This window comes from Radiomyces spectabilis (assembly GCF_025331425.1).
Source record: "Radiomyces spectabilis strain NRRL 2753 chromosome Unknown BYT42scaffold_2, whole genome shotgun sequence".
NCBI lineage: Eukaryota > Fungi > Mucoromycota > Mucoromycetes > Mucorales > Radiomycetaceae > Radiomyces > Radiomyces spectabilis.
Genome location: NW_026251927.1, coordinates 2,157,969 through 2,185,347, shown reverse-complemented (window position 1 = coordinate 2,185,347; position 27,379 = coordinate 2,157,969). Strand labels below are relative to the sequence as shown.

At 44.1% G+C, this 27,379-nt stretch overlaps 11 protein-coding genes across 11 annotated transcripts; 6 read left to right on the top strand and 5 right to left on the bottom strand.

Annotated features, from left to right (window-relative positions):
• Window positions 1–68: 68 nt before the first annotated feature.
• Window positions 69–2,304, bottom strand: BYT42DRAFT_200539 (uncharacterized protein). The gene is made up of 4 exons (XM_051562519.1): window positions 1,357–2,304; window positions 1,153–1,250; window positions 1,047–1,091; window positions 69–864 (listed from the first exon to the last, which is right to left on the bottom strand). The coding sequence occupies exons 1-4, from the start codon at window positions 2,163–2,165 to the stop codon at window positions 506–508; spliced, it is 1,311 nt and encodes a 436-aa protein (XP_051427527.1). The 5' UTR covers window positions 2,166–2,304; the 3' UTR covers window positions 69–505.
• Window positions 2,305–3,532: 1,228 nt separating this feature from the next.
• Window positions 3,533–5,501, top strand: BYT42DRAFT_489461 (kinase-like domain-containing protein; the record flags this gene model as incomplete). Its single annotated transcript, XM_051563943.1, has 6 exons — window positions 3,533–3,715; window positions 3,795–4,328; window positions 4,401–4,486; window positions 4,554–4,704; window positions 4,789–4,824; window positions 4,884–5,501. 6 exons carry the CDS (start codon window positions 3,533–3,535, stop codon window positions 5,499–5,501), a joined length of 1,608 nt encoding a protein of 535 aa, XP_051427526.1.
• Window positions 5,502–6,460: 959 nt separating this feature from the next.
• Window positions 6,461–8,002, top strand: BYT42DRAFT_557381 (uncharacterized protein). Its single transcript, XM_051566885.1, has 5 exons — window positions 6,461–6,792; window positions 6,863–6,939; window positions 7,003–7,296; window positions 7,369–7,386; window positions 7,460–8,002. The coding sequence occupies exons 1-5, from the start codon at window positions 6,497–6,499 to the stop codon at window positions 7,825–7,827; spliced, it is 1,053 nt and encodes a 350-aa protein (XP_051427525.1). The 5' UTR covers window positions 6,461–6,496; the 3' UTR covers window positions 7,828–8,002.
• Window positions 8,003–8,464: 462 nt separating this feature from the next.
• Window positions 8,465–10,134, bottom strand: BYT42DRAFT_489084 (ATP synthase subunit alpha; the record flags this gene model as incomplete). Its single annotated transcript, XM_051563911.1, has 2 exons — window positions 8,465–9,814; window positions 9,907–10,134. Coding segments are annotated over 2 exons (1,578 nt in total), but the record flags the coding sequence as incomplete, so codon positions are not given.
• A 3,873-nt stretch (window positions 10,135–14,007) lies between these two features.
• BYT42DRAFT_490451 (CRAL-TRIO domain-containing protein) lies at window positions 14,008–15,265 on the top strand (the record flags this gene model as incomplete). The annotated part of the gene is made up of 5 exons (XM_051564004.1): window positions 14,008–14,301; window positions 14,404–14,490; window positions 14,580–14,874; window positions 14,991–15,069; window positions 15,106–15,265. The coding sequence occupies 5 exons, from the start codon at window positions 14,008–14,010 to the stop codon at window positions 15,263–15,265; spliced, it is 915 nt and encodes a 304-aa protein (XP_051427523.1).
• Window positions 15,266–16,195: 930 nt separating this feature from the next.
• BYT42DRAFT_642025 (HIT-like domain-containing protein) lies at window positions 16,196–17,577 on the top strand. Its single transcript, XM_051572569.1, has 5 exons — window positions 16,196–16,417; window positions 16,492–16,678; window positions 16,743–16,869; window positions 16,955–17,052; window positions 17,116–17,577. Exons 1-5 carry the CDS (start codon window positions 16,238–16,240, stop codon window positions 17,544–17,546), a joined length of 1,023 nt encoding a protein of 340 aa, XP_051427522.1. The 5' UTR covers window positions 16,196–16,237; the 3' UTR covers window positions 17,547–17,577.
• Window positions 17,578–17,664: 87 nt separating this feature from the next.
• Window positions 17,665–18,785, bottom strand: BYT42DRAFT_610790 (uncharacterized protein; the record flags this gene model as incomplete). The annotated part of the gene is made up of 4 exons (XM_051571428.1): window positions 17,665–17,909; window positions 17,975–18,099; window positions 18,171–18,486; window positions 18,548–18,785. The coding sequence occupies 4 exons, from the start codon at window positions 18,783–18,785 to the stop codon at window positions 17,665–17,667; spliced, it is 924 nt and encodes a 307-aa protein (XP_051427521.1).
• Window positions 18,786–19,736: 951 nt separating this feature from the next.
• On the top strand, window positions 19,737–21,298 carry BYT42DRAFT_557359 (mitochondrial carrier domain-containing protein). The gene is made up of 7 exons (XM_051566884.1): window positions 19,737–19,802; window positions 19,876–19,979; window positions 20,040–20,098; window positions 20,174–20,214; window positions 20,272–20,423; window positions 20,492–20,778; window positions 20,845–21,298. Exons 1-7 carry the CDS (start codon window positions 19,772–19,774, stop codon window positions 21,083–21,085), a joined length of 915 nt encoding a protein of 304 aa, XP_051427520.1. The 5' UTR covers window positions 19,737–19,771; the 3' UTR covers window positions 21,086–21,298.
• A 387-nt stretch (window positions 21,299–21,685) lies between these two features.
• On the bottom strand, window positions 21,686–22,356 carry BYT42DRAFT_557356 (uncharacterized protein). Its single transcript, XM_051566883.1, has 2 exons — window positions 21,847–22,356; window positions 21,686–21,791 (listed from the first exon to the last, which is right to left on the bottom strand). Exon 1 carries the CDS (start codon window positions 22,273–22,275, stop codon window positions 21,850–21,852), a length of 426 nt encoding a protein of 141 aa, XP_051427519.1. The 5' UTR covers window positions 22,276–22,356; the 3' UTR covers window positions 21,686–21,791; window positions 21,847–21,849.
• Window positions 22,357–24,625: 2,269 nt separating this feature from the next.
• Window positions 24,626–26,562, top strand: BYT42DRAFT_557353 (surface antigen-domain-containing protein). The gene is made up of 8 exons (XM_051566882.1): window positions 24,626–24,721; window positions 24,796–25,107; window positions 25,178–25,270; window positions 25,336–25,467; window positions 25,533–25,615; window positions 25,675–26,036; window positions 26,095–26,226; window positions 26,295–26,562. The coding sequence occupies exons 1-8, from the start codon at window positions 24,686–24,688 to the stop codon at window positions 26,477–26,479; spliced, it is 1,335 nt and encodes a 444-aa protein (XP_051427518.1). The 5' UTR covers window positions 24,626–24,685; the 3' UTR covers window positions 26,480–26,562.
• Window positions 26,563–27,349, bottom strand: BYT42DRAFT_557351 (endoribonuclease L-PSP). Its single transcript, XM_051566881.1, has 4 exons — window positions 27,250–27,349; window positions 27,136–27,171; window positions 26,846–27,075; window positions 26,563–26,783 (listed from the first exon to the last, which is right to left on the bottom strand). The coding sequence occupies exons 1-4, from the start codon at window positions 27,308–27,310 to the stop codon at window positions 26,685–26,687; spliced, it is 426 nt and encodes a 141-aa protein (XP_051427517.1). The 5' UTR covers window positions 27,311–27,349; the 3' UTR covers window positions 26,563–26,684.
• Between the last annotated feature and the right edge of the window lie 30 nt (window positions 27,350–27,379).

Sequence of the window (27,379 nt, the reverse complement as noted above, 5' to 3'; positions counted from 1 at the left end):
AAGGGGAAGGCCGAGGCGATTTATTGGCTTTTTGAAGGTTCGTTACGGACGAAGTTTCGGATAATGTGGGATGATACGAAGCATGCTTTGACTCCTTGTATCTTCGCTTTGATTGAACAATGCCCATATCAATAAAAAAAGTGTGAAAAAAATAATAATAAAGACGATGATCAGATAAAACGAAGAAACAAGTAAAGTAAAGTGAAAAAAAGTAAAAAGGAGAAAAAGAGGCAAATAATAACCGATAACGATAAATCAGAGATAGCAAAGTAGAAAAAACGTGCTATTGGGTTGGGATGGCAGATAACATGAAAAAAAAAACATAAAAAATAAAAAAAAAGGCTTTATTCGGTGATGGGCGGGGTTGCAGTGATGGTGAATTGGTGACACGAAAGGAAAACCAATTTGTGCTGGCTTTGGATGGCGCGCGTGCAAAACTGGGTGATGGGCGGGTACAGACAAAAAAGATCGATTGAAGCACAAAAAAGAGCTATATGCGAAGGTCCTAGCTCCGCCATTCATCGTATATCAAACGGGTATCACCTTCCAGAAACGGTGATGGTGGAGCGCCCTCATGCAGCACATCATGATAACTGGGTAATTTATGAATTTCTTCCATATCGCTGTCATCCGTTCCATACTCCAGTAAATTCGGCCGATATGATTCGTCCGTTCGTACAATCACAGGTGCTGAAGGTGCACAAGATGGGACGGTGGCGATGTGCAGTGGGAAACTCAGCGACATTTTTCGTTCCTTCTCGCTGTTGGCAAAGTGGATCAGTAATCGAAGTTTATGGCTAATGCGCAGTTTCTTGCAATTGATGTCCGGGCATAGTTGCGGCAGATCCAACGATAAGGAAAGGTCTAAGCCAGAAAGCCAACCATTTTTTTTTAAAATCATGGGAACTCAAACGAACCAAAAAGAGATAAAACCACCGAAATCCCCTTTCTCCGGCTCGGAAACAGAGTCCAACCGGGAAAGAAAGGTGATACAAAAAAGGGAAAAGAAAAAAAAAAGCCAAAGCAGCCATGGATGATCCACTTACTGAGCATCTCTTGATTGTCAGATTCAGTCACATGATATTGAGATTCTGTTGAAATTCACCGTCAGTTTAACCGTTATGCCATCTGATGATAGGTTTTCCAACTTACGACAATATTTGCGGACATGAGTGATAAAAGATTTGTTCTGATGAATATTGCCGTTATCGTCGGGTGATGGATCGTCCTCTCCCGTATAGAACCCAGCACTAATTTGGTAGATCCATGAATTTTTTTTTCCAATTTATCATCATTCCATTCTCGAAACACCATCCAACATTTTCAAGGAGAAAAAAAAACAAGGGGTCAACTTACTAGTAACTGGCGATTTGTTCGAGATATATGTCAATGGCAGCAATACGGGCTTCTTCCACCAAAGGCCAGAATCCACACACAAAAACGTACGCAGTGTCTTGCAAACATGCATATTTTGGCATGCTTATTTCGTACCGCACGTGGCCTTCGCGCGATCCTCGATAACGCATTCGAGGTGCATAGCCCAATGATTCCAAGCTCGGTTGAACGTGTTGATATATTCGAATCGGTCGACGGATGGATCGAAGCTTTTTTCGTTGGGAAGAACAAATGAGTGCTTGTGATAAATCGAGACAGTGCAACATCATGCGATCTTTTAATGAGCTGAGACTTATGTGAGCGGTGAGATAATATGAAATGGAGTGACGAGGTAGAGTGATGGAAGGAGGAAGTTGGTGGGCATTGGGAAGACGCAGTTCAAAAGGCCACAGTGAGACACCAGCATGGCAAGAAGTAGGTTGAAGGACAATGGAAGTTTGCAAGTTTATTAAGGGATGCATGGATTCTTCGTAACCAAGTAATGTCGAGTGGTCAAGCCAGTACTTGAAGCGTTGGAAACAGCAAGCGGAAGAGGGTTGACCGGGTTTCCATGGATCTTGGAGGGGTGGTTCTTTAAAATCGTTGGAAAGGATGCTGCGAACGACTCCTTGAAGTTGCACTGTGATCCGACGTACAAGAATAGGTCGTGAATGAGTGAGACGAACGTGACCTCGAAGGATGTAAGTCTCGTTGGGTATAATATCATCTCCCGTAAACAGATCAAGGTGGTCAGTATCGGGCAAAATGTCAAAAGAAATAATGCCCGTCATGTTTTATTTAAAAAGCCAATCGATTGCAATGAGAAAAGATAAGCTAAAAAGAAATAAAAAGGGAAAAAGAGTTGAAAAGAGGCTGATTTGTTTCTTTCTTCCTTTTAGAGATGAGGGAACACAATCGCATCCAAGTTTCTCTTTTTTTCTCTGCTCGTTTGTTTAAAACTGGCATGTGATCTGTAAAAGATAAAAGTTGACTACCATAAATGTCAATTTAGGCACCAGAACAGCTTACTGTTCAACGCCAAACCGACGACCCGTGTACCAATTCAAAGGTTACATTTTCCAAACAAAGTCTAGGTTCTTTAACTCGAGCCCATTTGATGCATGAAAAATGTTGGGTCGTCTTAGTAGACCTTGTTCGCTTTTTTTTTTAACAAACTTATAGATAACAACGTTTTTTGAATCTTTTGTATCGATTGAGTAAAAAGGGGCCACATTGGTATCTGTTTCAGCGCATCGTTCTTACAAAGAGTTTTCTACGGTATCATTCGATGAAAAACCTTCTCTTCAAAAAGGAATGATCCATGGGCCGTCCCATTCGTGCTGACCTTGAAAAAACCCGTAGAGCTTCAAACCGTCCCCACACCATAAATATCCAAAAAAGGCAATGGATGAATGACGTAGTCACTGAGCCACTTTTCGGGTCGGTTTGTTGAAAGTTGGAACTGGTCGGGCCGGACTTTTTTTTCATAATATGCGACATGTAAAATAACCCCCGGTTTCCATCCAATCGAAAATTTTCGCGAAAATTGGCATTATTACAGACTTTTTTTTTTCTTTCCTCGTACTTTTTTTTGTATTTTTCCCTTTCACTGTTGCTCAAACCCGTTTTCATTGAAAAAAAAAAGCATAAACGTTGCTTTTTTTGAAATACATTTTTTTCTTGTTACTTTTTTTCTTTTATCATTATTTCTTTTCTTTTCGTGAAAACATCACTGTCGTTGTGTGGTGTTCTTTAAACTCCACAGCCTGACTATCTCACGGTCAGGCACACTCTTTTCGTCACTTGCACCCGCAACCACTATCACTTACCAGCTATCACAACTAAAAAGCCACTGTTCTTCATTATTTATCTCTTGCCAACGTCTACTTGATCCCCCAAAGTCACCATGGCAGACTCACAACAACGGCAGCAACAGCAACAACAACAACAAGCCGGCTTTGATGAGTCAGCTTATGACGAAGAAGCTGATAATTATCGAAATTACTACGCTCCACTAAGTCAACACTTTGACCCATCACAGCAGTCGACGGTTTTGAACGCCTTGGATAACGAACCTGACCCTGCTTTCAGCGGTTACCCTACCAAGAAATCGTCATCCTTCCAACCACGCACTGCCGATCAGTATGGTGGATTGTCAATGTCGCACACCAGTGAGATTATCGATCAATCCCGATCCCACGATGCCGAAAAGGTCGTGGAAACCTCGCCCAACGAACGTTATGTACGACTCAACACACTTCTTGGCAAAGGTGCTTACAAAGTCGTTTACAAGGCGATTGATCGGGAAGAAGGCTATGAAGTCGCATGGAATACCATGCAGGTAAATACATGAAAAAAAAAGGTCAAACCGGACCCATCATGGATTCAATCTTTTTAAAAACTTGTTGGTTTTTTCGTAGACGATGCAATCACCGGACAACAAAGAAATGGAACATGAGATTGAAATCCTCAAGTCTGTGCGACATCCTAATATCATTGCTTTCCATGATGCCTGGTATCAGAAGAACGAGTTTGTTTTTATCACGGAATTGATGACCTCGGGAACACTACGTGAATATATCCGGAAACTAAGCTTGCCCAATATCAAGATCGTGAAACGCTGGTCCCGTCAAATCTTGAAAGGTCTCGCTTACCTTCACGGCTATAACCCACCCATTATTCATCGCGATATCAAATGCGACAACATCTTTATCAACGGTGCCCATGGTGAAGTCAAGATTGGTGATATGGGCACTGCCGAAATGAAAATGGGCAAAAAATACACCATTATTGGTACCCCGGAATTCATGGCTCCCGAAATGTATGAAGAGCAAGGTTACAACGAAAAGGTCGATATCTACGCCTTTGGCATGTGTTTGCTCGAAATGGTGACGGGAGAATATCCTTACGGCGAATGCCGAAATGCCGCCCAAATCTATAAGAAAGTTTCAGCTGTAAGTCGTCATCTCACGTTGCTTGATCGTGTGGTCACTTGCCCCCCTCGCTCATGAAACATTGAATCTTAGGGTATTAAACCTGCATCTCTTCAAAGAGTCCAGAGTCCCGAAGTTTTGACCGTGATCGAAAACTGTCTAGGCCCTGAGGATGAAAGGTAAAGAATGGAAAAATATATGAGGGGTGGACATCACGCATGCTGACTTGTAGGATGTTTTTTTTAGAATGTCTGCTCAGGAAATTCTTGAACATTCCTTTTTGGCGGTGGAGCCTGATGTCGTTCTTTTAGCGGCCGATCCTGCTCACGTCCACTTGACTTTGCAGGTCGTCTTTAAAGGAATGGATAAACTGTCTGTCAAATTCGACTTTAATGTGGTTAGTACAACCTCGACTCTTCTCCCCCCCCTCCACCCCACCCAAAAAAAAGGACATTGTATCAACCTATCTGTTGTTTTCTAGGAAACCGATACAGCTGAACAAGTCGTTCGAGAAATGGTAAGCCAAAATTTTTAATGCAATGTTCCAAAAAAAAGTTTTTTTAACCAATGAGGCAGATCGAGGAGCAAGTGCTACCCGAAAGATATCAACATCATATTACCAAAGAAATCAATCGAATTCTTCGCGATATCGAGAAACCCACTGAATCCGAGCAAGCAGAACAAGTGCGGCAATCGGTGTGGCGACGTGAAAGTGATATAAGGTCTGAATTGGAAAGGACTCGACAGGAATTGGAGCGTGCCGCCGAACACGTTCTTGAAGTGGAAAACAAGTGTGATGGATATGAATCCCGTGCGCGTGCAGCAGAGAGCCGGTATCGAGATGCTTTGCGCAATTTAAAGGAAATGCAGGATGCGAGTGGCGTTCACTTGCCTGATCTTCACGAATCACACAAAGTAACCTCTTCTCCACATCCTTCGTCCACACCGACCGTTCCCCTTTCCAACGCTGGGTCTCCTCCACCTCCGCCTCCACCACACCATCATCATCCCCGTCCTGACGATCTGAATGTGGATACTTCCTTAAAGCATGCCGTCGCAGACGACCCAGTTCGCATGTCCGAACCCACCACAGCTGTTGAACCCGAATCGGCACGAAAACTGGAGGATACGATGTCACCTGCGGCGCGTGATGCTTTGATGTCCCGTATTTTGGAAGGTAAAAAAAAAAAATAGGTCTATGGGGATCATCGACGTGCGATACTGACTTTTGGTTACTTCATGTTGAAATTGACAGAATATTCCGATGATACGGATATCGATATCTTTGTTCGTGATTGTGCTGTTGCTGCTCATCGAAGTGAGGAAAAGGCGCATGAATGGATCAATAAGCTGAAAAATCAGGATATTATGACCGTCGGTGATCTTCGGGATCTTCATGATGAAGATTGGGCCGGGATCGGTTTAACCGTCTTTGCTTTGCGTGCACTGAAAAATATGCTCAAAGGCAAAAAGCTCGCTGGTCAGACTCTCAATACATCTTCCACCAACCCTACCTCTCCCGCTCCATCCACCGCCCGTTTGTCGCCGCCCATTTAAAAGCCGGTTCCATCCAAAGTTTGAACGGGGGAAAAAGAAAAAGAGAAGACGAAAAATTGAAGAGGCACTTTCAATAAGCCAAAATTTGTAAGAGCATCACTGCCCACAGATCATAGATAGTTTGCTCTTGTTATCTTCTTCTTTCTTTTCTTTCTCCGTTTCATTTATTTCCCTTCTTCCCGGTTTCCCTTTTTTTTTTCATCTATTTGTACATATACAAAATGTCCAAGCTTTGGCATGTACTGTATTTCATTATGTAATGCAACGGGTTGTTTTCTTTTTAGTCTTGAAAATGCTGGAAATAGTTTGGGAAGAGTCGCATGCAAATGTTGCTATTTTTATCGACACGCGCTTTTTTCGGATCAGCTTGTTGAATCCGCGCCAAAGACACGATTCTCCGTGAAAGCAAACAAATACATGTATCGCGCGTGTGTCTATCTGTGTGCATATGTGTGTGTCTGGCAAGCTGAAGAGTCACCAGCATACAATGCTTTAGCTGTCAGGCAATAACGCAAGCTATTTTCTTGATGCATAAAATCAGGAATGAAACAAGACAACAGGGAGATGTTGGGCTCAGATCGATCATGCCACTAAAACACGAGATACGCGGCGCGCGTTCACCATGACGTAGAATGACACTGTTTATAGGAAAAAGAAACCAATGTTTCTCCTTTGATGCTTTTGTTCTTCTCGTCCTCGAATACAGCGTATTTCTTTCTTTCTATCCAAAGACAACAGTTATGGTGGTGAATTATTGGAAACTGAAGCAATGCTTCAAAGAACTAGTTCTCAGTGCACTCATGGTCGCTGTGTATGCCGCAAGTACCGTCATTTATGGATGGAGTCTATTTTTCACCCTCCTCACTGCCCTCCTCCCGGGCACAAAAAGTTTGCTCAAACCTAAAGTGGTCGCCATTACAGGCGCAAGGTAAAGAAACTGGAAAAGCACATCTGGTCGACCGCATTTTGCCTTGACAACTGATGCACATATTTTATAGCACTGGTATTGGCGAAGCAATTGCCTATGAATACGCAAAACAAAAAGTTCGCTTAATTCTCATTGCTCGCAACCAAAGTCAGTGGCTACACGATGAAAAAATCTCAATGGTATCCCCACCGTAACATTCAACTGTTGTAGATAAATTGCAGACGGTGTCATCGAAATGCCGTCAACTAGGCGCGGTGGACGTCGAGATTGCTTCGATCGACGTGAGCAAGACGGAGGATTTGATAAACTTTTTCGAGGACCGCACCGAACAATCGCCCATTGATCTTTTCATCGCCAACGCTGGCATGGTGGTCGAAACGACGCCTCTTATTCCAGACAATAAATGCGAGACGATAGTGAACACAAACATCCTGGGAGCCATCGCCGGAGCAGATACTGTCTTCCGAGCCATGCATCGTAGACGTCGAGGGGGACAAATAGCAGGTAAATGATTTATTGTTCAATCAGCCAACCACTGGTTAACCAACACGCCATGTTTTATTAAAAATCCAACAGTAGTGTCTTCTATCTATGGTGAGTATATGGCAATGATCAAGGTTCAATCATAAATATTCATATGCCGTAATTTCCTTTTTTTTAATCGCAGGCTTTATGGGCGTGCCAGACGTCATTTACTATGATCTTACAAAAGCGGCCTTATTAAGCTATGCGCGTGATCTTCGTACACTTGGAAAAGCATCCAATATTCACGTCAGCGTGATTTGTCCCGGACTCATCTTGACCAACATGACGGAATCACTGAATGTAGCCGAATTCTTTTACACCAAGCCTGCCGTTATTGCATCGCATATTCGAAAAGGCTTGGAAGCCAATTTACCTGTTATTGGTATGCCGTGGTTCCAATTCGTTACTGCCTTTGTCCTTTCCTCCTTGCCTCCCATGCTTCACAGTTTCGCCCGAGATAGGATGCTTGACGTTTACAATGCCATCAAACCAAGCAAAACCTACCAATAACAAAGTCTTTATCCCTAATTGCTCGATCCAAGAAAAAAAAAAGGCAAAGTCTAAATACAATTTACAAATCGTTCATCATGATGCAATACATTATCCGTTACAATAAAAGAAAAAGGGTCATTGGTGGGAAGAAAGAGGTGGACTATCCATTTCATCGATAGATCAAATAGAAGTGGGCTAGCTTACGATGTGATGCTTATGAGTCCATCATGTCGTTTATTTAGCGCAATTCATGCATTTGATGTGACACAAAACTACACCTCGTGTGATCAATTGTCAATAACGGATGATGCACAACAGAAAAAACTCGATCGTGGCGTGTCGCATAAGCGGTTGTAATTTTTATCTGGTTTACAGCCTGGTCCAACCAATGAAACGAAACGACTAATCCTATTCCCGGATCGAAGCCCTATTATCCGGGTCATTTGCATGAAGAACTCGTAAGACTTTTTTGAAGTTGTATGGAAGATGAACATGCTAAGAAAAAAGAAAGACATGGTGAAATCGTCAGTGTTTATCCGAAGAGGATGCTCATTTTATTTGACAATTTTTTTCTTTTTATACAAAAAAAATAATTAAAAAAAAAACTGGTTGTTTTGTCTGGCAATCCAAGAGATCGCTCATTCAACATCTAAGTTTAGTAAAAGGTCTTGCAGTGGTTCTCGCAGATGGTGCGGAGCTTGCCTTCAAGATCCTTGGAGAGGACACCCTGGGTACGGATTTCATCAAGAACGGCACCTTGCTCGGATTGGATGTGGCTGATAAAGTCCTTTTCCCAGTCGACGACCTTGTTGACGGGGATCTTGTCAAGGAAACCGTTGACACCAGCGAACACAATGGGAACTTGGACTTGGATGGGCAAGGGAGAGTACTGAGGTTGCTTCAACAATTCAGTAAGACGGGCACCACGGTTCAACAAGAACTGAGTGGAGGCATCCAAATCGGAACCGAACTGAGCGAAAGCAGCGACTTCACGGTACTGAGCCAAGAAAAGTTTCAAGGAACCAGCGACCTGCTTCATGGCCTTGGTCTGAGCGGCGGAACCGACACGGGACACGGAAAGACCGACGTTAATGGAGGGACGGATACCCTTGAAGAAAAGTTCGGCTTCCAAGAAAATCTGACCATCGGTAATGGAAATGACGTTGGTAGGAATGTAAGCAGACACATCACCACCCTGGGTTTCAATGATGGGAAGAGCGGTCATGGAACCATAACCGAAATCCTTGTTCATCTTGGCAGCACGTTCCAACAAACGGGAGTGGAGGTAGAAAACGTCACCAGGGTAGGCTTCACGACCGGGAGGACGACGAAGCAAAAGGGACATTTGACGGTAGGCCACAGCCTGCTTGGACAAATCGTCATAGATGATCAAAGAGTGACGACCGTTGTCACGGAACCATTCACCCAAAGCAGCACCGGAGAAAGGAGCGAGGTACTGAAGGGGAGCGGCTTCGGAAGCGGTAGCAGCGACGACAATGGTGTACTTCATGGCGTCGTTCTCTTCGAGGGTACGGACGAGCTGAGCAACAGTGGAACGCTTCTGACCGACAGCGACGTAGATACAGTACAACTTCTTGGACTCGTCGTTACCGTTGTTCCAGTTCTTCTGGTTAAGAATGGTATCGAGGGCGACGGCGGTCTTACCGGTCTGACGATCACCGATAATCAATTCACGCTGACCACGACCGATGGGAACCATGGAATCGACAGACTTGATACCAGTCTGCATGGGCTCGTTGACGGAGTGACGGGGCAAAATACCGGGAGCCTTGACCTGCACACGGGAACGGCCAACGGTCTCGAGAGGACCCTTACCATCGATGGGGTTACCCAAAGCATCGACGACACGGCCGAGGATACCGGGACCGATCGGTACGTCGACAATAGCACCAGTACGCTTCACGGTATCACCCTCCTTGATCAAACGATCGTTACCGAAAACGACAATACCGACATTGTCAGCTTCCAAGTTAAGAGCCATACCCTACATTTAAGTTGTAAAAATGACACAGTTAGATTCAACCCGTAAATTTTTTTTTTAAATTGCAGTAAGCTGTTTTTTCAAAGGATCATTACCTTGAGACCGCTGGAGAATTCCACCATTTCTTCAGCCTGGCAGTTCTTCAAACCGTAAACACGGGCGATACCGTCACCAATGGACAAGACACGACCGGTCTCCTGAAGATCGACTTCAGAGGAAGAACCGAGAATGCGTTGCTCGAGAATGGAGGACACCTCGGAAGTCGAGGGCTTGGCAGTAGCATACTGTCTCAAAGCAGCAGAAGCAGCGCCAAGGTTGACGCGGACCTATCAAAGAAAAAAGACCAAGACGATAATCAATGTCAAGTCGAGTTTTTCGAGGTTGGGGTCAAATGGTTGAAGGGAGAGCGTAATGTCGCGTTGGGGATGGTGGGCGAAAAAATACAAAAAGGAGAGTAAAACGGGCAGTCAATAGTACTCACAGCTGGAGAGGATTTGGCAAAAGCAGCAAGCGCAGGGCGTGCGACACGAGCAGCACTTCTCAACATTATATACGTTGTCTCAAAGGGACAGATGAGAGGAGAACGGGTAGGTTCAAAGGCGAGCCAAAAAAAAAAAAATAATACACTTGGCCCGAAAGTTGTTTGGGTGACTGCTTTGTCCGGGAGGTTGGATGCGACCCCCTGGCTTTGCCCATTTGCACTCCATGAAAAGGCGACGCTGAATTTCAAAAAAAATAAAGATTACTAGTCCACGTTTTTCAGAAAGTAAATTCGTCTTTTACGAAAAATCAATTTGTCCTGGCTGCTGTATAAAAAGGTAATTTTTTGGTTCCGTCATCTTTTTTGAAGACTCAAAACGTCGCCAACTTGGATGAGACGCGTGGCCAGCAGACTTTAACTCAAACGACCAACCTTTCCACTTTTGAACTCGTGTCCAGATGGTTCAGGCTATAAACTAGCGACAGCGAGTGATCCAACTAGGTTTTGATGAACGGATGCAAACCATGGAACAGTTGACAGAAAATACTGCTGCCATTCGTCCGTTGCTCAACGCGAAAGTGCAAACACCCGCTTCCGACCGTGGATGGAACTGTTACCAAACTCAATAGCAGTTTATCCGTGAATAATACCATCATCAAGCTTTATTTGAACATATCACTCATGTTCTTCTACAAGTCCTTGCTGCGTGACATATCGATGAGTTGGAAGAAGATGGCGAAGCTTTCAAACTTCGAAGTTGGCGTAAATGCCTCGCATAACTTGGCATTCACAAGAAAACTACGGAACCGAGTCCTTGCCCGCAAGGAAGAGTTGCCAGAAACACTCGGCAATTCACCAGCCTTTGCGCCTGCGTTGAAGAAGATCATCAAGAACTACTTCAGCAATCATAAACATATATCCAAGTTGGACAAAGCCAGGAAAAACCAGGCGAATACTGTGAAACGGCGACACACTCGCCTGAACAGTGTAAGTAGCAACAATTCCATAACTATTCCATGCATCCAACCCTAATATGCGCTTTAGAAATCGCGGCGTCGAACGTGCGTTTTCGAGGACAACAGATAGAACTGGATTGGAGAGGTTTCATCTGATGATAAACGTCTCCCAACTCTATTGTATGTCTGAAGAGGAGACGGGCGGTGACGGAGAGTCCGAAGTCATCGTCAAGCGTCAGCAGTAAAGAAGTCAGAAGGCATAGATAAATCATGGGTTGCACATAAGTTCATTCCGAGAAACTTACCCCTTCCACCCACCCATGCTTAGGTGAACGACTTTCTGAACGACTTGGACAAGTTGCGCAATGGCGATACAAATAAGCGAACATCGTCGCGTTGTGCTGCTGGAAACACAACCCACCAGCAAAACTTACCATCTTGGATGTGCGAAAATCAATCGTACCGATCCACTAATATAAAAAATAAGGTTCGATGTCGATGCCAAAGTTTCAAGATTTTGCCGTTGCCTCAAATGGACTGGAGCTTTATTCCATGCACGGTACCAGAGTACCCATGCCATATTATACGTCTGCAGGGCTACAAACTGGAATCCTGAAGAGCAGACCCGATTGCTCACAATCATGAAAGCGTACCACCTTCGACCGATAGCATTCTGTGGTCTGCTTCCCGAGAAGAAAATGGGTTGACACACGAACAGAACTTGAAGAATATGGATCTGTGCGAAGCAGTTGTGTCACCCATTGCACCGAAAAAGAGAAAGCTGACACATCCGACCGAAATCTCCATCTCGGCATCTCTCTTCAGCTCCATCGTTTCCGGATCATACGCACCACAGATTTTGAAGAACGAATACGCTGAAATGAATGACGCAAACGCGATCTTCCTAAACAAGCATTGGACAATGTCACCGCAGATGCGATACGCATGCTCAAGACTTCTTGCGGGGATGATTCTTGTCGACAGTCTATTGCCGAAAGTCAACACTAGTCAATTGCGTGGAGATGTATGGCCGAACTCGCTCATTGGCCGAAGAAGCCCTGCCAACGTCGGCCCCACGTCTTCAACGTTGATAATCGACTCTGAAGAGATATCAAAGGCGGTAAAGATCTATATCAAGAAACCTTCTTGGGATACAGCATAGCAACTGGCATTTGATTCAAAATGTCAGTTTGATCTCGGATTCTCCTCGCGTATATCAGCTGCGGAAACCACCAGACTCCAATGGCGGCATACACACGTTCTTGGGAAAGGCTGGGTATTATTGACGGTTCATACGAGAATACGCAAGGATAGCCCGCCACTGACCGAGTTACTGAAGAAAAATCAGCCCTTTTGTCTGGGTGTCCTTGCGAAATGCATTGATCAGTTCATCGATCCCAGTACCCAGACAGAGCGACGAGCTCCTTCTCCTGTCCCTGACGAAGAAGAAACAAGACGTGTACGCAAATGATATGTCGGATCATTGATGACAAAGGACGATGACGGTTATCGTCTTTCACAAGAAAGTGCAAAGCACTTTGGCATGAATTCGAGCATCTACGAGTAAATAATGACTATATAGAAACTATCTCCTTCCCTTGTATTCACTGAGTGATTGTTGTATTGGCTAGCAGCGACTGCGACATATAGCAGAAGTTTTTGCCGTAGTTCGCCGTGACAGTATGGAATCTCGCAAACCTTCATTTACGTCCCAGAGGCCACTTTACCGACTGGCCTCCCATCCATACCGACGGGCTTTGGTCATATTGCCTCAAAACAGTGATGGCTAGGCGCGACTCAGCAGAGGCCTGTTGTAATGGGAACAAGGGCCGAGCCAACCCCACGGCTGCGGCCTCGATATTAAAATCAAAGGCGCTTTATTGCAGAAAACAATCTAGCTCTGCGTCTGCTTCTCGAACAGGTATGTCTCCACAACCTCTCTCGCATACTCGCTTCTTTTTTCGTGGCCAGTACCATCGGCGTACGCCTTCCTTTGTATGATCTCCATGGCCTATAATATTTACCATCATCTTTTCCTTTTTTTAACACCATCCTCAAATAAAAATGGTCTTGTCGACTCCCAAAAACATGCCAAGGGAGTACACCATCAAATTGGACGTTGCAGCAAATTTGCATCGGACCAGATGGATTCATTTCCGCCTACGCGAATTTCTTTTCTGGAAAAGAGTGCGCAGTAATATTTTTTTTTTTCAAATTCAGCGCCCTGGTTTCCCTGGATAAACCCAGTGGAACTATAAAGAGTTGTTTTTTTTCTGGTTTTTTTTTTTTTTTTTTTTTTTTTTATATGGCTGGCTACGATACCCAATATGTTAGATTGATTATTGCCATGACAATTCAGAGATGAGCTAAAACGACCATTCCAAGAGATACATGATGTTACTAGGACAAGATTCAAATAGATCACTATTTTTTACTACTCTTTGAATAGCCTTTATTTTTTTTTGAAACACACTACTGAGCGATCCATCGGTCCCATTCTCCAATCAATGACCACCGGCCCTTTTATTTCCCGCGCACCGGCAATTTCTTGCCCATCCTTTCCTTTTTTATTGCCCATAAAAGGAAATGCGTTCATTTGTCTTGATGAAATTTCCCTATCTATTTTTTTTATATTTTTTTCTCTCATCATCTCCCCTTTCTTCTTTCTCTTTCACACTATTTTAGTTTCCTTTTCCTTCGGGTTCTCCTTTTAGATCACTTGCTTGATTCCTCGTGTAAAGTAAAAAGATTGCAATATGATGAACATTTTCCGTTCAAAATCCAGCTCCAATGCGAGTGAAAAGAAACCTTCATCACTCACGGTGGACCATGGGCCGGTAACTAAGGAACCGATACTCTCACCGCCCGCCGATTACTCTCCGGTACCACCGGCTACACTGGACGAAGCGCAACAGGAAAAGCTACAAAAATTGCGCGAGTACATGGAGAGCATCATGCTTCCCGAAACCCACGAATACTATCCCAACGAGAAAGGCTTCTTGACCGATGGTACGCTGAAACGGTACATGCGTGCGAGAAAGTGGGATTATGAGGTAAGGCGGGCAGCGGGGGATGGTATTTAGGCAGTTCGGAAAGCTTGGCATCAAATGAGATTCCCGGATTTTTTGGTTAAACTGAGGATTGGTTCAAATTAGGCGGCGAAAAACATGCTGGAGAATAGTGTGAAATGGCGCCGGGATTATCGACCCGATGAAATTGATCCCGACTACATTCGTCCAGAGGTAGGTATCAGGGGAGAACCGGACTTGTTTTTACGACGGACGTTCCAAAACGAAAAAGACGAGTAAACTGAGGCATCTGGTAAATGTAGTCAGAGACAGGAAAGATGTACTTCAACGGGTTTGACAAATGCGGACGACCTATTTGGATTATGAGACCACGATTACAAAATTCCAAGGATGGTGACCGTCAAATTAAAAACATCGTCTTCAGTTTGGAGCGCGGAATCCGATTGATGCCGGACAAGGTGGAGAACCTCGCTATTATTGTCGACTTTAAGGATTCCTCCGCTTCGCATAATCCCAGTGTCGCCACTTGCAAAAAGTTCCTCGATATCCTCGGCAACCATTACCCCGAACGTCTCGGCATCGCCTTTGTCGTCAAATGTAAGTTTCCAGTACCTGGAAAAAACAACAACAATAACAATGGACTCTCTCCTCGAGTTCATTCTTCCTTGGATGTTGATCATTGTTGGACTCACACGTTTATTTCTTGTGCTTAGCTCCTTGGTTCTTCTTTGCTACTTTCAAACTGATTTCTCCTTTTATGGATCCTGTCACCAAGGATAAAATTAAATTCGTGTACGACAAGGATAAGGAAGGCAAGGACGACACCAGTGCGACCACCAATGCTTGGGTGCATTTGGAGCAGTGTATCGATCCCAATCACCTGGAAACCGACTTTGGCGGCAACTATCATTTCACCTTTGATATCGACGCGTACTGGGACAAATTCATCGATCACACCGGTAGACCTTACAAAGTGATCGATTACTAGAGAGAGAGAACACAAAAAACATCTATTTTTTTGGGAATTCCCTACTATATCTTGCAATATTTTCTATTTATACTTGTTCATCCATTTGGTTATCTTCACTACCCTACCTGTTCTTACTCTCCGGCTCTTTACATACATTCATCAGCATAGATTTTTCACTTTTTTTTCTTCCTTTCTCTTCTTCTTTTTGGCAAACACCTCGCTTGTTATCGCTTCACAATGTGGCTTGAAATAGACCATGCCTTTTTTTTTTTTTTTTTGGTTTACCAGGTTCCTAGAATTTGAAACGTCAAAAAGAGAGACACAGAAACAACTTGAGAATCGGACCCTTGCGAGCATGCGAGACGTTCACTGATTCATATACACACATGTCACAATTCAACGCGCATGTCAGCCGCATGTCATTCGTCATTGAAAGGCAGAATCGCAATCTCTGGCCCACGGTGGCTGTGATGTTTTTTATGATAGTTTGGGTCAAAAGGCCAGAAGAAGATAAAAGAAAAAAGGTAGCCAATAATGGGAGGAGAGCGCTTGTATTATGAAACAGTTTCTTGATCGACGGTCGGTGGCGCGGAGGCGTGACTGTTGGGAAACCATACCGCAGCCAGAAAGCATCCTCACCCTGTTTCGATGGACTATGTCTACATCTTTCATCAAGTGCTCGGAGGTGCAATAAAATGGAATCCGCGCCCTTTTCATGGGCCTTTTTCAAACAACTCTTCAAGTGGATGTAAGAGACAAGGGTGAAACATCTTCCGATGGCGGGACAAAAAGAGGAACTTGAAAAAAAAAATACTTGTTTACTGACAAGGATCCAAGCAAAGTCTGGTTTATTTCTTACAAAAGGCTCCATATGGGGTATTGAGTGTAAATACGGTGTCATCGTAGCCATGGAAAACGTGTCGATGATTGTTCAATGACGCCAGGAGACAAAAAAAGTGAATTCGGAGTTTCAATAAAGGAAAAGCACCGATGCCCTACTTTGGCGCCTCTTTTTCGACAGCCTGTCTTCTAAACTCGGACAAAGCACTTTTTTCTTTTTTCAGCCTAATGGAGCAACTCGTACAGCAAAAATTTAACGATGCCTTGGCGTCCGGTGATGTTCAGTTTACCGAAGCGTCCAAAGTTCGAAAGGAAGTAGGAGGTGTTAATGTAAGCTTCGCATGGCGTTATTGTACTGTCTCACGCAACACACAGCCGAACTTATATATGCATGACTTGTCCAGTTCGAAATCACCTATGCACCTCATCTCGGCAAAAAGCCCCAAGGCGGTGCGGCGGAAAAGTCGGATAGTAAGCCGAATCCTTTTGAAAATCCGGCCTCGCCTCTTATCGTTGAAGAAACCGACCATCACCGTATCCTCTTGAACAAGTTTTGCGTCGTCCCACAGCACTTACTCGTCGTTACCAAAGGTAAGTCCATGGTTATCCTGGTGGCGAATCTCTGCATGATGGGGTTAATAGGATGTCTGAACAGAATTCAAGGATCAGAAAGAACCACCGTTTCCTGAGGACTTGTATGAGACGTGGCGCGTCATGCGGTCGGCCTACGGTCCGAATCGCGCCGTGGCATTCTATAACTGTGGCCCATGCTCGGGAGCAAGGTATTAAATGCTGTGTATATAACAGCACGCTATTCAGACAACTCAATATTTTTTTTATTTTTTTTTGCCTTGATGGAAATCACAGCCAACGTCACAAACATGTGCAATTGATGCCGCTGAAGGACAGCGGTGCCCAGCCGCCCATTTTAGCTCTCTACACCAAGATGCAGGATAAAAAAGCAGGCAAGTCAATTTCTACCCACATCAGAAAGTGGATCAAGGATGATTAACTGGGGTTATTAACAGGTCAAATTTATACCATGTCGGCATTACCGTTTGTTCACGTTATTACACCTCTGGATCGTGCATTCATCGACAGCACATCTGACAAGGACATTTTGACGGATTATCTTGGGCAGATGTTTTTCGGGTTATTGGACAACATGTTTCAACAAATGCGCGAGAACGCGAATCCAATGGACATGTCGTACAACTTTATCTTGACCGAAGACTTTATGATGATGGTCCCTCGAAGCAAAGAAATTGCGGTGATCCCCTTTGATGGTCAAGATATTGAGCTCTCTCTGAATTCGCTGGCATTTGCGGGACTTTTACTAGTGAAGAAGCAGGAACAGTTGGAAGCATTGCAATCTCATCCCAATCTCATGGAGGTGCTTCAACAAGTCGGTATTCCATGGGCTCCGCCCACCAATCCAGAAGAAGAAAAAGTTGAATAAAGCTTTTAGAGTCATCAACACATGAAATATGTATAAATCTCGGTGACTTTTTTCGGGGGAAAGGATAAAAGTAGATACATGTATGAACAATAAAAATGAAACTCGACTCATTGGGACACTATTCGCCTAACCGTCTTCCTGCGCCCGGGAAGGAGGGGCTTGTGGAAGCATTTTGTCCAGAGGAGGATGTGCCAGGCATTGTACTGCTGGTTGTTGAGATTGGCAAGTACCCGCTTTGTTCACTTCCATCCACAGAGATATAACCTCGACAATGAACAAATCGATTCATCATCCCATTTTCCTCGTATCGACGGCACGTTTCGGCAGACAGAACTAAAAATGGCGGCAATCGTTTCATGGCCACTGGACGGCAGAAAATATGGTTTAGCATGGCATTCGAATGGCGATATTTCCCTTGATGGACTTACATAGATAAGCGATACCTGCATTAGACAAGTGAAGCAGAAGGGATGTATCGGGAACAAGGAAAAAGTAAAACAAGATAATGAGGCCAGGGATGATTTTCGCCGGTAGACGAATCGCGCCAAATAACCTGTAATGCATCGATTTCGTTGATTTTTTGCTGACAAAGACTGAATATAGGAAAGTGGAGAGAGTGCTTACATGCGATCCTGAAGATTATCTTCTTGTTCATCCTCGAGTGTTGACCACACAGCCAGTGCGACCACCCAGCCCGACGTCCCTGCACACCCGTAACGCGCCAAGTGCTCCGGCATTCTCGCTGAATATGCATAAAGTGCCACCACAATGACATAAATAATGGCTGGAATAATGGTGAACAAGGTAAAACAAAACCACAAGATGCTCAGCGAACCCTTTTTCTTTTCCATGGCGGAAAGAAAAGGAACCAGCAGCAGTAGATTGGTAAATGTGAGAGACAGACTCGGCCGTGCAAGGGGATACAACACCAATCGCTGTACTATAAAAAATGACATGTACAGTGAGCAATTAGATGAAAACAACTACTCGTCCTGTCATACCTTGTCCACTGTGAATGACCGGAGAGACGTAAAGGGAGCAAAAGTGCGAGATCCATCCTGTGCCGGTGATCAAGTGACCGACAAGATCAAGCACAGCTACGACGATCGGTGCAATGAGAGCGGCGGTGGTGACGAACGGTAAGGAAAGAAGATGATGTTTAAGATGGTCCAAGAATATGCGTGTGCTCTGGCCTAGTCTTTCCCGCGGAGCGGAAGAGGTGGGCGGGTCTGGATTCATGGCAGGTTGCAACTAGGAAGAGGAACAGTGCGCACAAACGTATGGTTGAATAAAGTTGGGCGGAGACCACTTTATTTGGGAATGCGCAAAATACAATACAATTCTGCCCTTCAAAAAGAGACGCCATCCTTTGGTCCTTTATTCTTTTATGCATGATTTTTTTGTCCATTGTTCATGAGGTCTTTCTAGTTTACAAGCCATGACATACATACAGCACGCATCAAAATGGATCATGATATCGACATGTATCATCATAACTTGCCAGTTATTCAAGCTGTCTCAAGGGACGGAATGAAGCAACGAGAAATTTCATTCAATCGTAGCTTTGTCACCGTGTGGACCTGCAGGTTCACGCTTATACTTTATGCGCCCATCAATCCTCTTTCACCGTAATTCTTTGAGCCAATCATAGAATAAAACGGCACTCGCTTCTACTTTCTTGTCCACTGGTAGCAGCTCTGTTTACTGTTTTTGCGCTAGTTTTGCTTGATGAAAGAGAAAAATCGTACGATAATTGAGCAACTCATTATTTAATTAACAAATCCAGTATATCCGCTGTCACTGAATGATAGTGTGTGGAGACGCGATTCTTGTCCTTGTCCCCAGCGGTAACCTAAGAATCGCCCTTTTTGGTACTGGTGCCATCGAATGGTGATACAAATGGGGCCGTAACGATTCAAACTTGACGCTCGTCTGGTTGCCACTGAACCATTTTGAGCCATTCAAAAAAGCTATCACAAACGACGGTAGTCCAAGTCGTTCATATTCAATATCGCCTCATCTGTGGCAATAGAAAAACTGCGAGTTGAGAGGTGCCCGTTGGATCTGCCATTAACGATTGCCGTTTATGGAAGACAGCGACTGATCTATAATTGATTTTGTGGACGGATCTGGGTTTAGCTTGCCCCAGATAATTTAGCAGTTATCTTGAATGGCATTTCAATGATTCACCGATTTTCTTTTCTGTTTACCGATCTTCAGCTCACATGTCCGATAACGTAGCGCACGCACTCTCTGGTAAATCATCGATCAACGTAAACAACTGTATCATCTGCTGAAAATCGAGCGCATTTTTTTCTGCTCTTCGCAGGAGCCGGTGGTGGCGTCATTGCAATGGCCGTAACCTATCCGCTGCTGGCTATTAGTTCTCGTCTTCAAGTGCAAAAAGACAATACGGAAGGTCAAGCGTACAAGGTATGCCGTATTCATACTTTAAGCATCAGGCACACTTAATAATGAAAAACCCATGTATAGAATACCATCGATGCTTTCATCAAGGTAGTGAAAGCCGAGGGCCTGACAGGATTGTATTCGTAAGTAAAGATGGGAAAATATAAATCAAATAAAGCCAAAGTCAAAAAGTTGAGCTAATATTCTTGTTGAGATAGGGGATTGGGCTCTGGCATGTTTGCCATGGCGGTAAATAACGGTAATAACACGGTTCTCGCACATACAAAACCCAGGACAAACTAAACACCGTATGTAGGCGTCTATTACTACTGTTACGAAGCTTTCAAGGCTGTGCTTGAAAAGGCCAAGAAGAAGCCGGCTCCTATGACCATCCCCGAAGCCATGGCAGCGGGAGCGGTGGCTGGCATCACCGTGGCCATTGTCACTCATCCCATTTGGACGGTCAATGTGAGTGCATTGGATTCTTGGCTTTTCAGTGTTTATTGAATCCTTATTGACCATGATCACCATCTAAGACACGAATGACGGTCGCCCGATCATTAAAGGACAAGACCATGTCGGCCGAAGCCGACAAGAGTGCTTTGGCTGTGGCGTTAAGCATTCTGAAAAAGGAAGGACTATCAGGATGGTACTCGGGTCTTCAAGCGGCCCTGGCTTTGGTGCTGAATCCAATTATACAATTCACGCTATTTGAACAAATCAAAAAGAAGCTCCTCATCCAACGAAAACTCACCAGCGTCGACTTTTTCGTCCTGGGCGCTTTGACAAAAATGTTTTCCACCGCCATCACATACCCTTACCTGTAAGATTTTCACTCGTTGAATTCACCCTCTTTTTCCTATTTCTTTGTGCTAACCAAGCGAATTAGCGTGATCCGATCTCGTATGCAAGTCCGAACACAGAAAGATGAACAATATACCTCGCTTTCGGATGCGTTCCGCAAGATCATTGCCGCTGAAGGCGTCAAGGGTTTGTACAAGGGAATCTCCAGCAAGCTTGTGCAGAGCGCCCTCACGGCGGCTTTCCTCTTCATGGCAAAAGAGGCGCTCTTTGGCTGGACCGTGAAAGCATTGGTCGCCACCGGAGCTCGACGACCGGCTAAACACTAAGTTAGAGGCACCCAGAATCCGATGTGCCTATAAAACGACATACGGCTGGCTTGTTCTTCCCCATAGACCCTTTATTCATAATATGAATAGCAATAAAGCTTATAGAATATGTATTATCGACTTTGACGTATTTATCTCTTCTCATCCGCCTCTACCATCGACTCATCGTAAAGAGTATATGATACAATGTTTGTTTTTTATTGTCTGACAGCCATGGCAAGAGTAAAAAGAGGATAAAGAGAAGTAAAATAATGACTAAACAAAATGTACACCGTGACGAGTTCTTTCCTGTTTGGGAACACCAGTCTATAATGGATAATACGACAAGTAGTGGATATCCCACAATGCTAAAATCTTCTTCTTCGCTCGTTGGTAAGGCGATCATAAATAGGGGTCAGTAGGTTGGGTCCAGTTCGATGGCAGGGAGGGATATATGTATTAACAATATATATCGGATTGTAGCGTTCGTCAGTTTCGGCGGAAAAAAGGTAAAAAAGATAAAGGCAAATAAAATGAAGAAGCCAAAGTGTTGCCTGACTAAAAATCCCAGCAAAAAAAAAAAAAAAAAAAAAAAAAAAAAAAAAAAAATAGGAAAAGTGGGCTTGACCTGAGCGCCTTGTAAGAGAAAACCAAAGCGGAGATTTGTTGGTATGTCATTCACTGCTTCATATCGGGGCGAAATATAAGGGTATCTGTATCAATAAAGCTACACTAGTTTTTAGCTACGGTTTATGGTAATCGCTCAACTGAAAATGACGTACCAGTCAATGGACAACAATACGTTCGCTAATGGAAAACGGTACGCCGGTTGGTGAAAAACCAAACATAACTGACCTAAAATTAAAAGAGGTTCTGAGAAAATTGGGGGGGGGGTAGAAATCGGTGACACACCACGAAAGTGAACAGTAACAGTTCTTTGTTGGGAAGGGAAGCAACTTTGTTGAGAAGGGGAACAGCTTTGTTGGGAACGGAACAGCTTTGGTGGGAAGTGGATCAGCTTTGTTGAGATGCGGAACAGCTTTGGTGAAAAGCGGAGCAGCTGTGTCGAGAAATAGAACACCCGTCTGGTATACTTTTGCAATGCCGTTTCCTTTTACATGCAAGGTAAGCAATGAAAACGTTTGTCCAGGACAGCTTACGCAAAACCGGCATGGATAGTAATTCATAGAAATAAGAGGCTGAAATTCCATGAGTTACGTCAGGAAATCAGTGAATCATAGGGGTACGTGGTGTATACGTGTATAAACAGAGATCAATGGCTACCGAATCACATAAACAGGTAAATAGGAATGGTTATAAGGCTCCTAGCTCTGCCTTCTAAATATGCTTTGATGCCGTAATTCCTTCGTCAGGGATTACTTGCTGACTTTAAGCATATGCAGTATTGGATCCTCGTGGGAACAATACGTGATGTACTGGCTGACGTTGTTCTGCGTATATTCGTTAAGTTCTATTTCAGCCGTTCTTATTTGGCATCACCAGGGATTAAAAGTGATATCCTGTCCATGGTGAAGGTAGTGGAAGTATAATCCGCCAACGGTGGAAATTTCAAAGTAAATCAAACACATGTATCTAATATATCTTGAATCTTGCTGCGAAAATGACACTTCAGGTATAGACTACGGTATATGTAGTCTGGAAGATGATGAGTGGAATCATTGGTGCAAGCAGTCTGATGTCATCTCGAAGTAACGTCCTGGAATAAAGAGCGTCAGGTAAAAGTATTGCCTTATTTTTTTTTATTGAGATAGATGTTCATCCATCATCACAGGTGAAAGCAGTATGTTTGACATAATCAAAACATGAAGATGTGAAAGTTATCTGTTGGTTATCAAGATCCGATCCGATGGAAGCCCATGCTTATCAACAATAAAACGTGATCTTAGGTCAGATAATAAAAGGAAAAACGAAGAGCTTTGTGTTAACAATTTATTCAGAAGGGGATAAAATTAAGGGCCTGGCCCTTTGCAACGGATAGACAGCATTTCGTATTCTCTTAGCATAAAGAACGCCGAGCAGGCAGAGCGCGAGTTGACGGTATTCAGAACGGAATTTTCCGGCGGCTCCCACGTTAGTTTGTGTAAGAACACCCACCAACACCACGAAAGTCCATCTCGATACTTTGAGATATTCCCAGTTCTGATGCTAGTTAATCATCTGTTTGGGTTCCGTGCCTGCAAAACATCCGAAACAGGGGGCAACGAATACATGCCCAAGTAGCGGGAGACGGAGACGACATTTCTTTGCTTTGCCGGTTCGAAATGGACGATCGTCACTTAATAAAAACAAAAGCTACTAACACCCTATCGTTATCAGATAAAAATGAGTACTTACCCGCAATTTAGCTAGTAATTATGCTTTGGTCGCAGATCACCAAGCGCCGGCGATCGGACATCATTGCTACCTTCGACGGTGCATTTGCTCGTCCCTTCCCTCGTTGTTTTCGCAGTTTGCCGAAATGGTCCTTGTTTTCATTGACCCACAAACCAAACTGTCGCCGTTTAGAAATGAGCGGTATTGGGCCGCTGTTCCTTAAGAACATCGTACATGTCATTGTTGATAAAATATCCGGATCCGTACAATTCTTCATTGTCGGGGTTTTGACCTTGGAATAAGATTTTCACCATATTATGATGGTTTGTTTCGTGTACTCATCTGCTAGAAAAGTCAATAAATATAGTTCAGAAATATGCATGCTTCTACTTACCATATTTTTCAAAATACTGTTCTCCGTTTTTCCATGGTGGTTTTGGCAAGGCTGGCGCCGTTTGAGTCATTTTCATATGCGCGCTTGGCTTGTATGGTATTTCAATTTTCTCTTTGCGTGCGTGACCTTGTTCTGCCTTTGCTATTGGATATAACCAAAGGTCTCGGAAGTCGTCCTCAGCTGGCTCTGTAATCCAATATTAGACAAGTTCGTTTCCTAAGAATAATTGTGTACTTGTCAGACCGCGGAACCCGAGCTTGAGAGTTTTTGCCGTTTACGACCTTCGGCCAGGGTTGAATAGACATTGGCGCTGAAGCTACAAGTGGTCGACTAATTAATCATTTTCTATATTGATATGTGTCAAAGTGCATATACCTTGACTCACATGGTGTTTCAAATTTTAAAGGCAGATCATGGATCAAGCTTCAACAACTGCGATGCTTGACTTTTATTTCGACCCATTTTATTAGATCTTCTTGCCTTGTCTGCTACGTTTATTTACAAAATTTATAGCCATGACATTAGCAAGCTTCAGCCGCTTTAAGCTTGCGTATACAGTAGTCTTTCTTTGTTATCTATACTTTTTCTTAAAGAACAATGTGATTGCAGAAAAAAATTTAGTATTTTTTTTGATAACGTCGAGTTTTAATATCTGAATGAGGAAGCCTCAAACCAAGTGCAGTGCACAATAAAAGCAAAGAGGGCGATTGCGCACTCGAAACATTATCGGCATGCATGAAGTGCACTTGACGTAATATGCGGAGATCAAAAAGTGAATTTCCCAAGTTTTTTTTGTCGGTGTTTTTGCCATTTCTGGGGGTGGCAATTTCGGTATTGTCTTCCTTGTTCGTGTTGTTCCCTTTGGTGTTTTTTTTCCTTTCCCTTACATAACCATGACCGCACCTACTTCAGCCGAGAATACCTTTCAAGTACGTTTTTGAACCCTTATTTTCCTCGTGAATATGAAGCTGATCTGTTTCTTTACTCTTGTTGTCTCAAAAAGATTCCCCTCCATCCCGATGCTCCTCTTCAAGTACACTCGCTTGGCATTCTAGGCACTACCAGCACGCGTTCAGCCTTCTTGAATGCCATTACACGTCCAGTCTTTGAAGCCAAGACGGCTGGAAATGTTAGTGACTGTATTAAAGATATGGCCGGCAAGTTGCAGCGCCATGATATTTTCACGAATATCAAGGTCACCGTGGCCACCAACCAAAGCGTCAACGACGCGATCGATGTTATCGTAAACATGGAAGAAAAGCCTCAATCTGTATTCTTGACTTCGCTTGGCGTTGGCGACAATGAAATGAACTTGGTAACTCTTTGGCTGCAAAGCGTTTTGTCTGACGTCAAGCAATGAAGCTCATCGATCGTTTGGCATGTAGAAAGGTGGTCTTGCTGTGCGCAATGTTTTGGGCGGGGCTGAAACCGTGGAAACGACTTTTTCATTCGGTAATCGTACCAAAGCCGCTCTTGAGGTAAAAAAATAACTACAGGCTTAGATCAGTAGAAGCAAAGATGTTGATATTGACATGTTATTCAGGGTTCGGTGGGTATGCCTATCAATGCCTCTCCTGATGCTCGGGTGAGTCTCTTTGCCAACGCCGCAAAGAAGGACTATTCCATGATCAACTTTTATGATGAATCGTCCAAAGCAGCTGGTGTCCGATTCAATGTAAGTAGCGGAGATCTGGCCACAGATACTGAAACGAGAGAAACCAGAATCTCACGTCGTAGCAGGGATGCTCAAAATACGGTCACCACGAATTATCGTACGCATTGACCCATCGTGATATCACTGCACATACCAAATCGTCTTCAACGTGAGTTAGTGAGAGAGTGAGGAAGAAGGGTTGTCTCTCCAGGCTGACCGTGCGTTTAGTGTTCGTGCTCAATCAGGCGAGAATGTGAAATCATCCATTTACCACTCTTTTGTCTGTGATACGCGTGATCGTGTTGCTGCACCCACGTCAGGCCATTACTTTGGTGTTTTCCAAGAGTTCGCTGGTCTTGGTCAACGCGGCGATGCCAGCTTCTTGAAGCAAGAAGTGATTGGACAGTACCACAAGACACTTGTAGGCGATGAGAAGGCTTCTTTCCGCGTCGTCTTGAGCACCCATGCCAAGGCCGGTGTTTTGACGGCGTTTGACAACAAGGGTGTCAATGTTTCTGATCGTTTCTATCTCGGCGGTCCCTTGTCATTGAGAGGATTCAAGATGGGCGGCATTGGCTCAAGAGACAACAGTAAGTGCAGGATTTTTGATATTCATGAGAAAAAAGGGCGAATGAATCTTTGGTTTAGATGACGCACTGGGCGGTGGTGCTTACTGGGCGGCCGGTGCCAGCTTAATTAGCGATGTCCCTGGCGCACCCGAGTTGCCTATCAAACTTCACGCTTTCGTAAATGCGGGTAACATTGCTGATCATTCGCAAGGTAAACTGGGTGGACATGATTCGCAAGAATGAGGAGAACTAGTAACTGATCAGATGGTTTTCCTTTAGGTACCAACTTCAAGGCGACCGCGGAGTCCTTGGCTCAAGAACCCCGCACTTCGGCTGGTGTAGGATTGGTCTTCCTTCACGCTATTGCAAGAGTCGAGGCCAACTTTTGTATACCTTTGCAGCACAGAACAGGTGATATTGCTCAGCCTGGATTCCAGCTTGGCTTTGGTCTCAACTTCTTGTAATCATCATCAATCCACCGTAATAAAAAGTATCAATAAATTATGCTACGCAATTCAATTATCATTGCAAACCAGAGCATTACAGTAGCATTTTTTCTTCTCGTAAAAGGTTTATTTTAAAAGTTTCTTTTTGCGGTTATTTTTTTAAAAGAATTTTTTTCCTTTTTTTCTTTTGGTGATGGGAATTGTGTACTATCAATGGAATAGTCTAATCGGTCAAGGCAACGCATTCAATTTCCACGGCAACATCCTTGGGCAAACGAGCGACTTGGACAGCGCTGCGGGCAGGCTGGTGCTCAGAGAAGAACTATAATAATATCACTTGTCAATCCACCCGAAAAATTATCCAAAGACAGTGAAATACGTTACCGAAGCGTAGACTTCGTTCATGGCGACGAAATCGTTCATATCCTTCAAGAAGACGGTGGTCTTGACGACCTTGTTCAAGTCGGAGCCGGCTTCCTTCAAGACCTCGGACAAATTGGTCAAGCTCTGACGGGTTTGCTCAGTAATACCACCTTCAACGACGTTGCCAGTTTCAGGGACAACAGGGATCTGGCCCGAAGTATACACCATACCGTTGGTCTTGATAGCTTGAGCTGTTGCAATTTCGTAAGTAAGTCCATGCTCTCAATGTTCATCAGCGTTCGCGATCATACCATAAGGACCAATGGCAGCGGGAGCCTTGGCGGTGTCTTTACAGAAAAAAAAGCGGGAGTTTAGTTGAGAGGAATTCACGCGTGACATTGAGCACGGTTGGCATGACCACTTACGAACACGCGACAAGGTGGACATGGAGCGGGTCAATGAAGCGAGGTGGCGAGTAGCGAACATGGTGAAACTAGAAGCGGCAATCCGAGGAAGAAAGAAACACACAATCCGGAGAACCTCGAGTTTTTACCT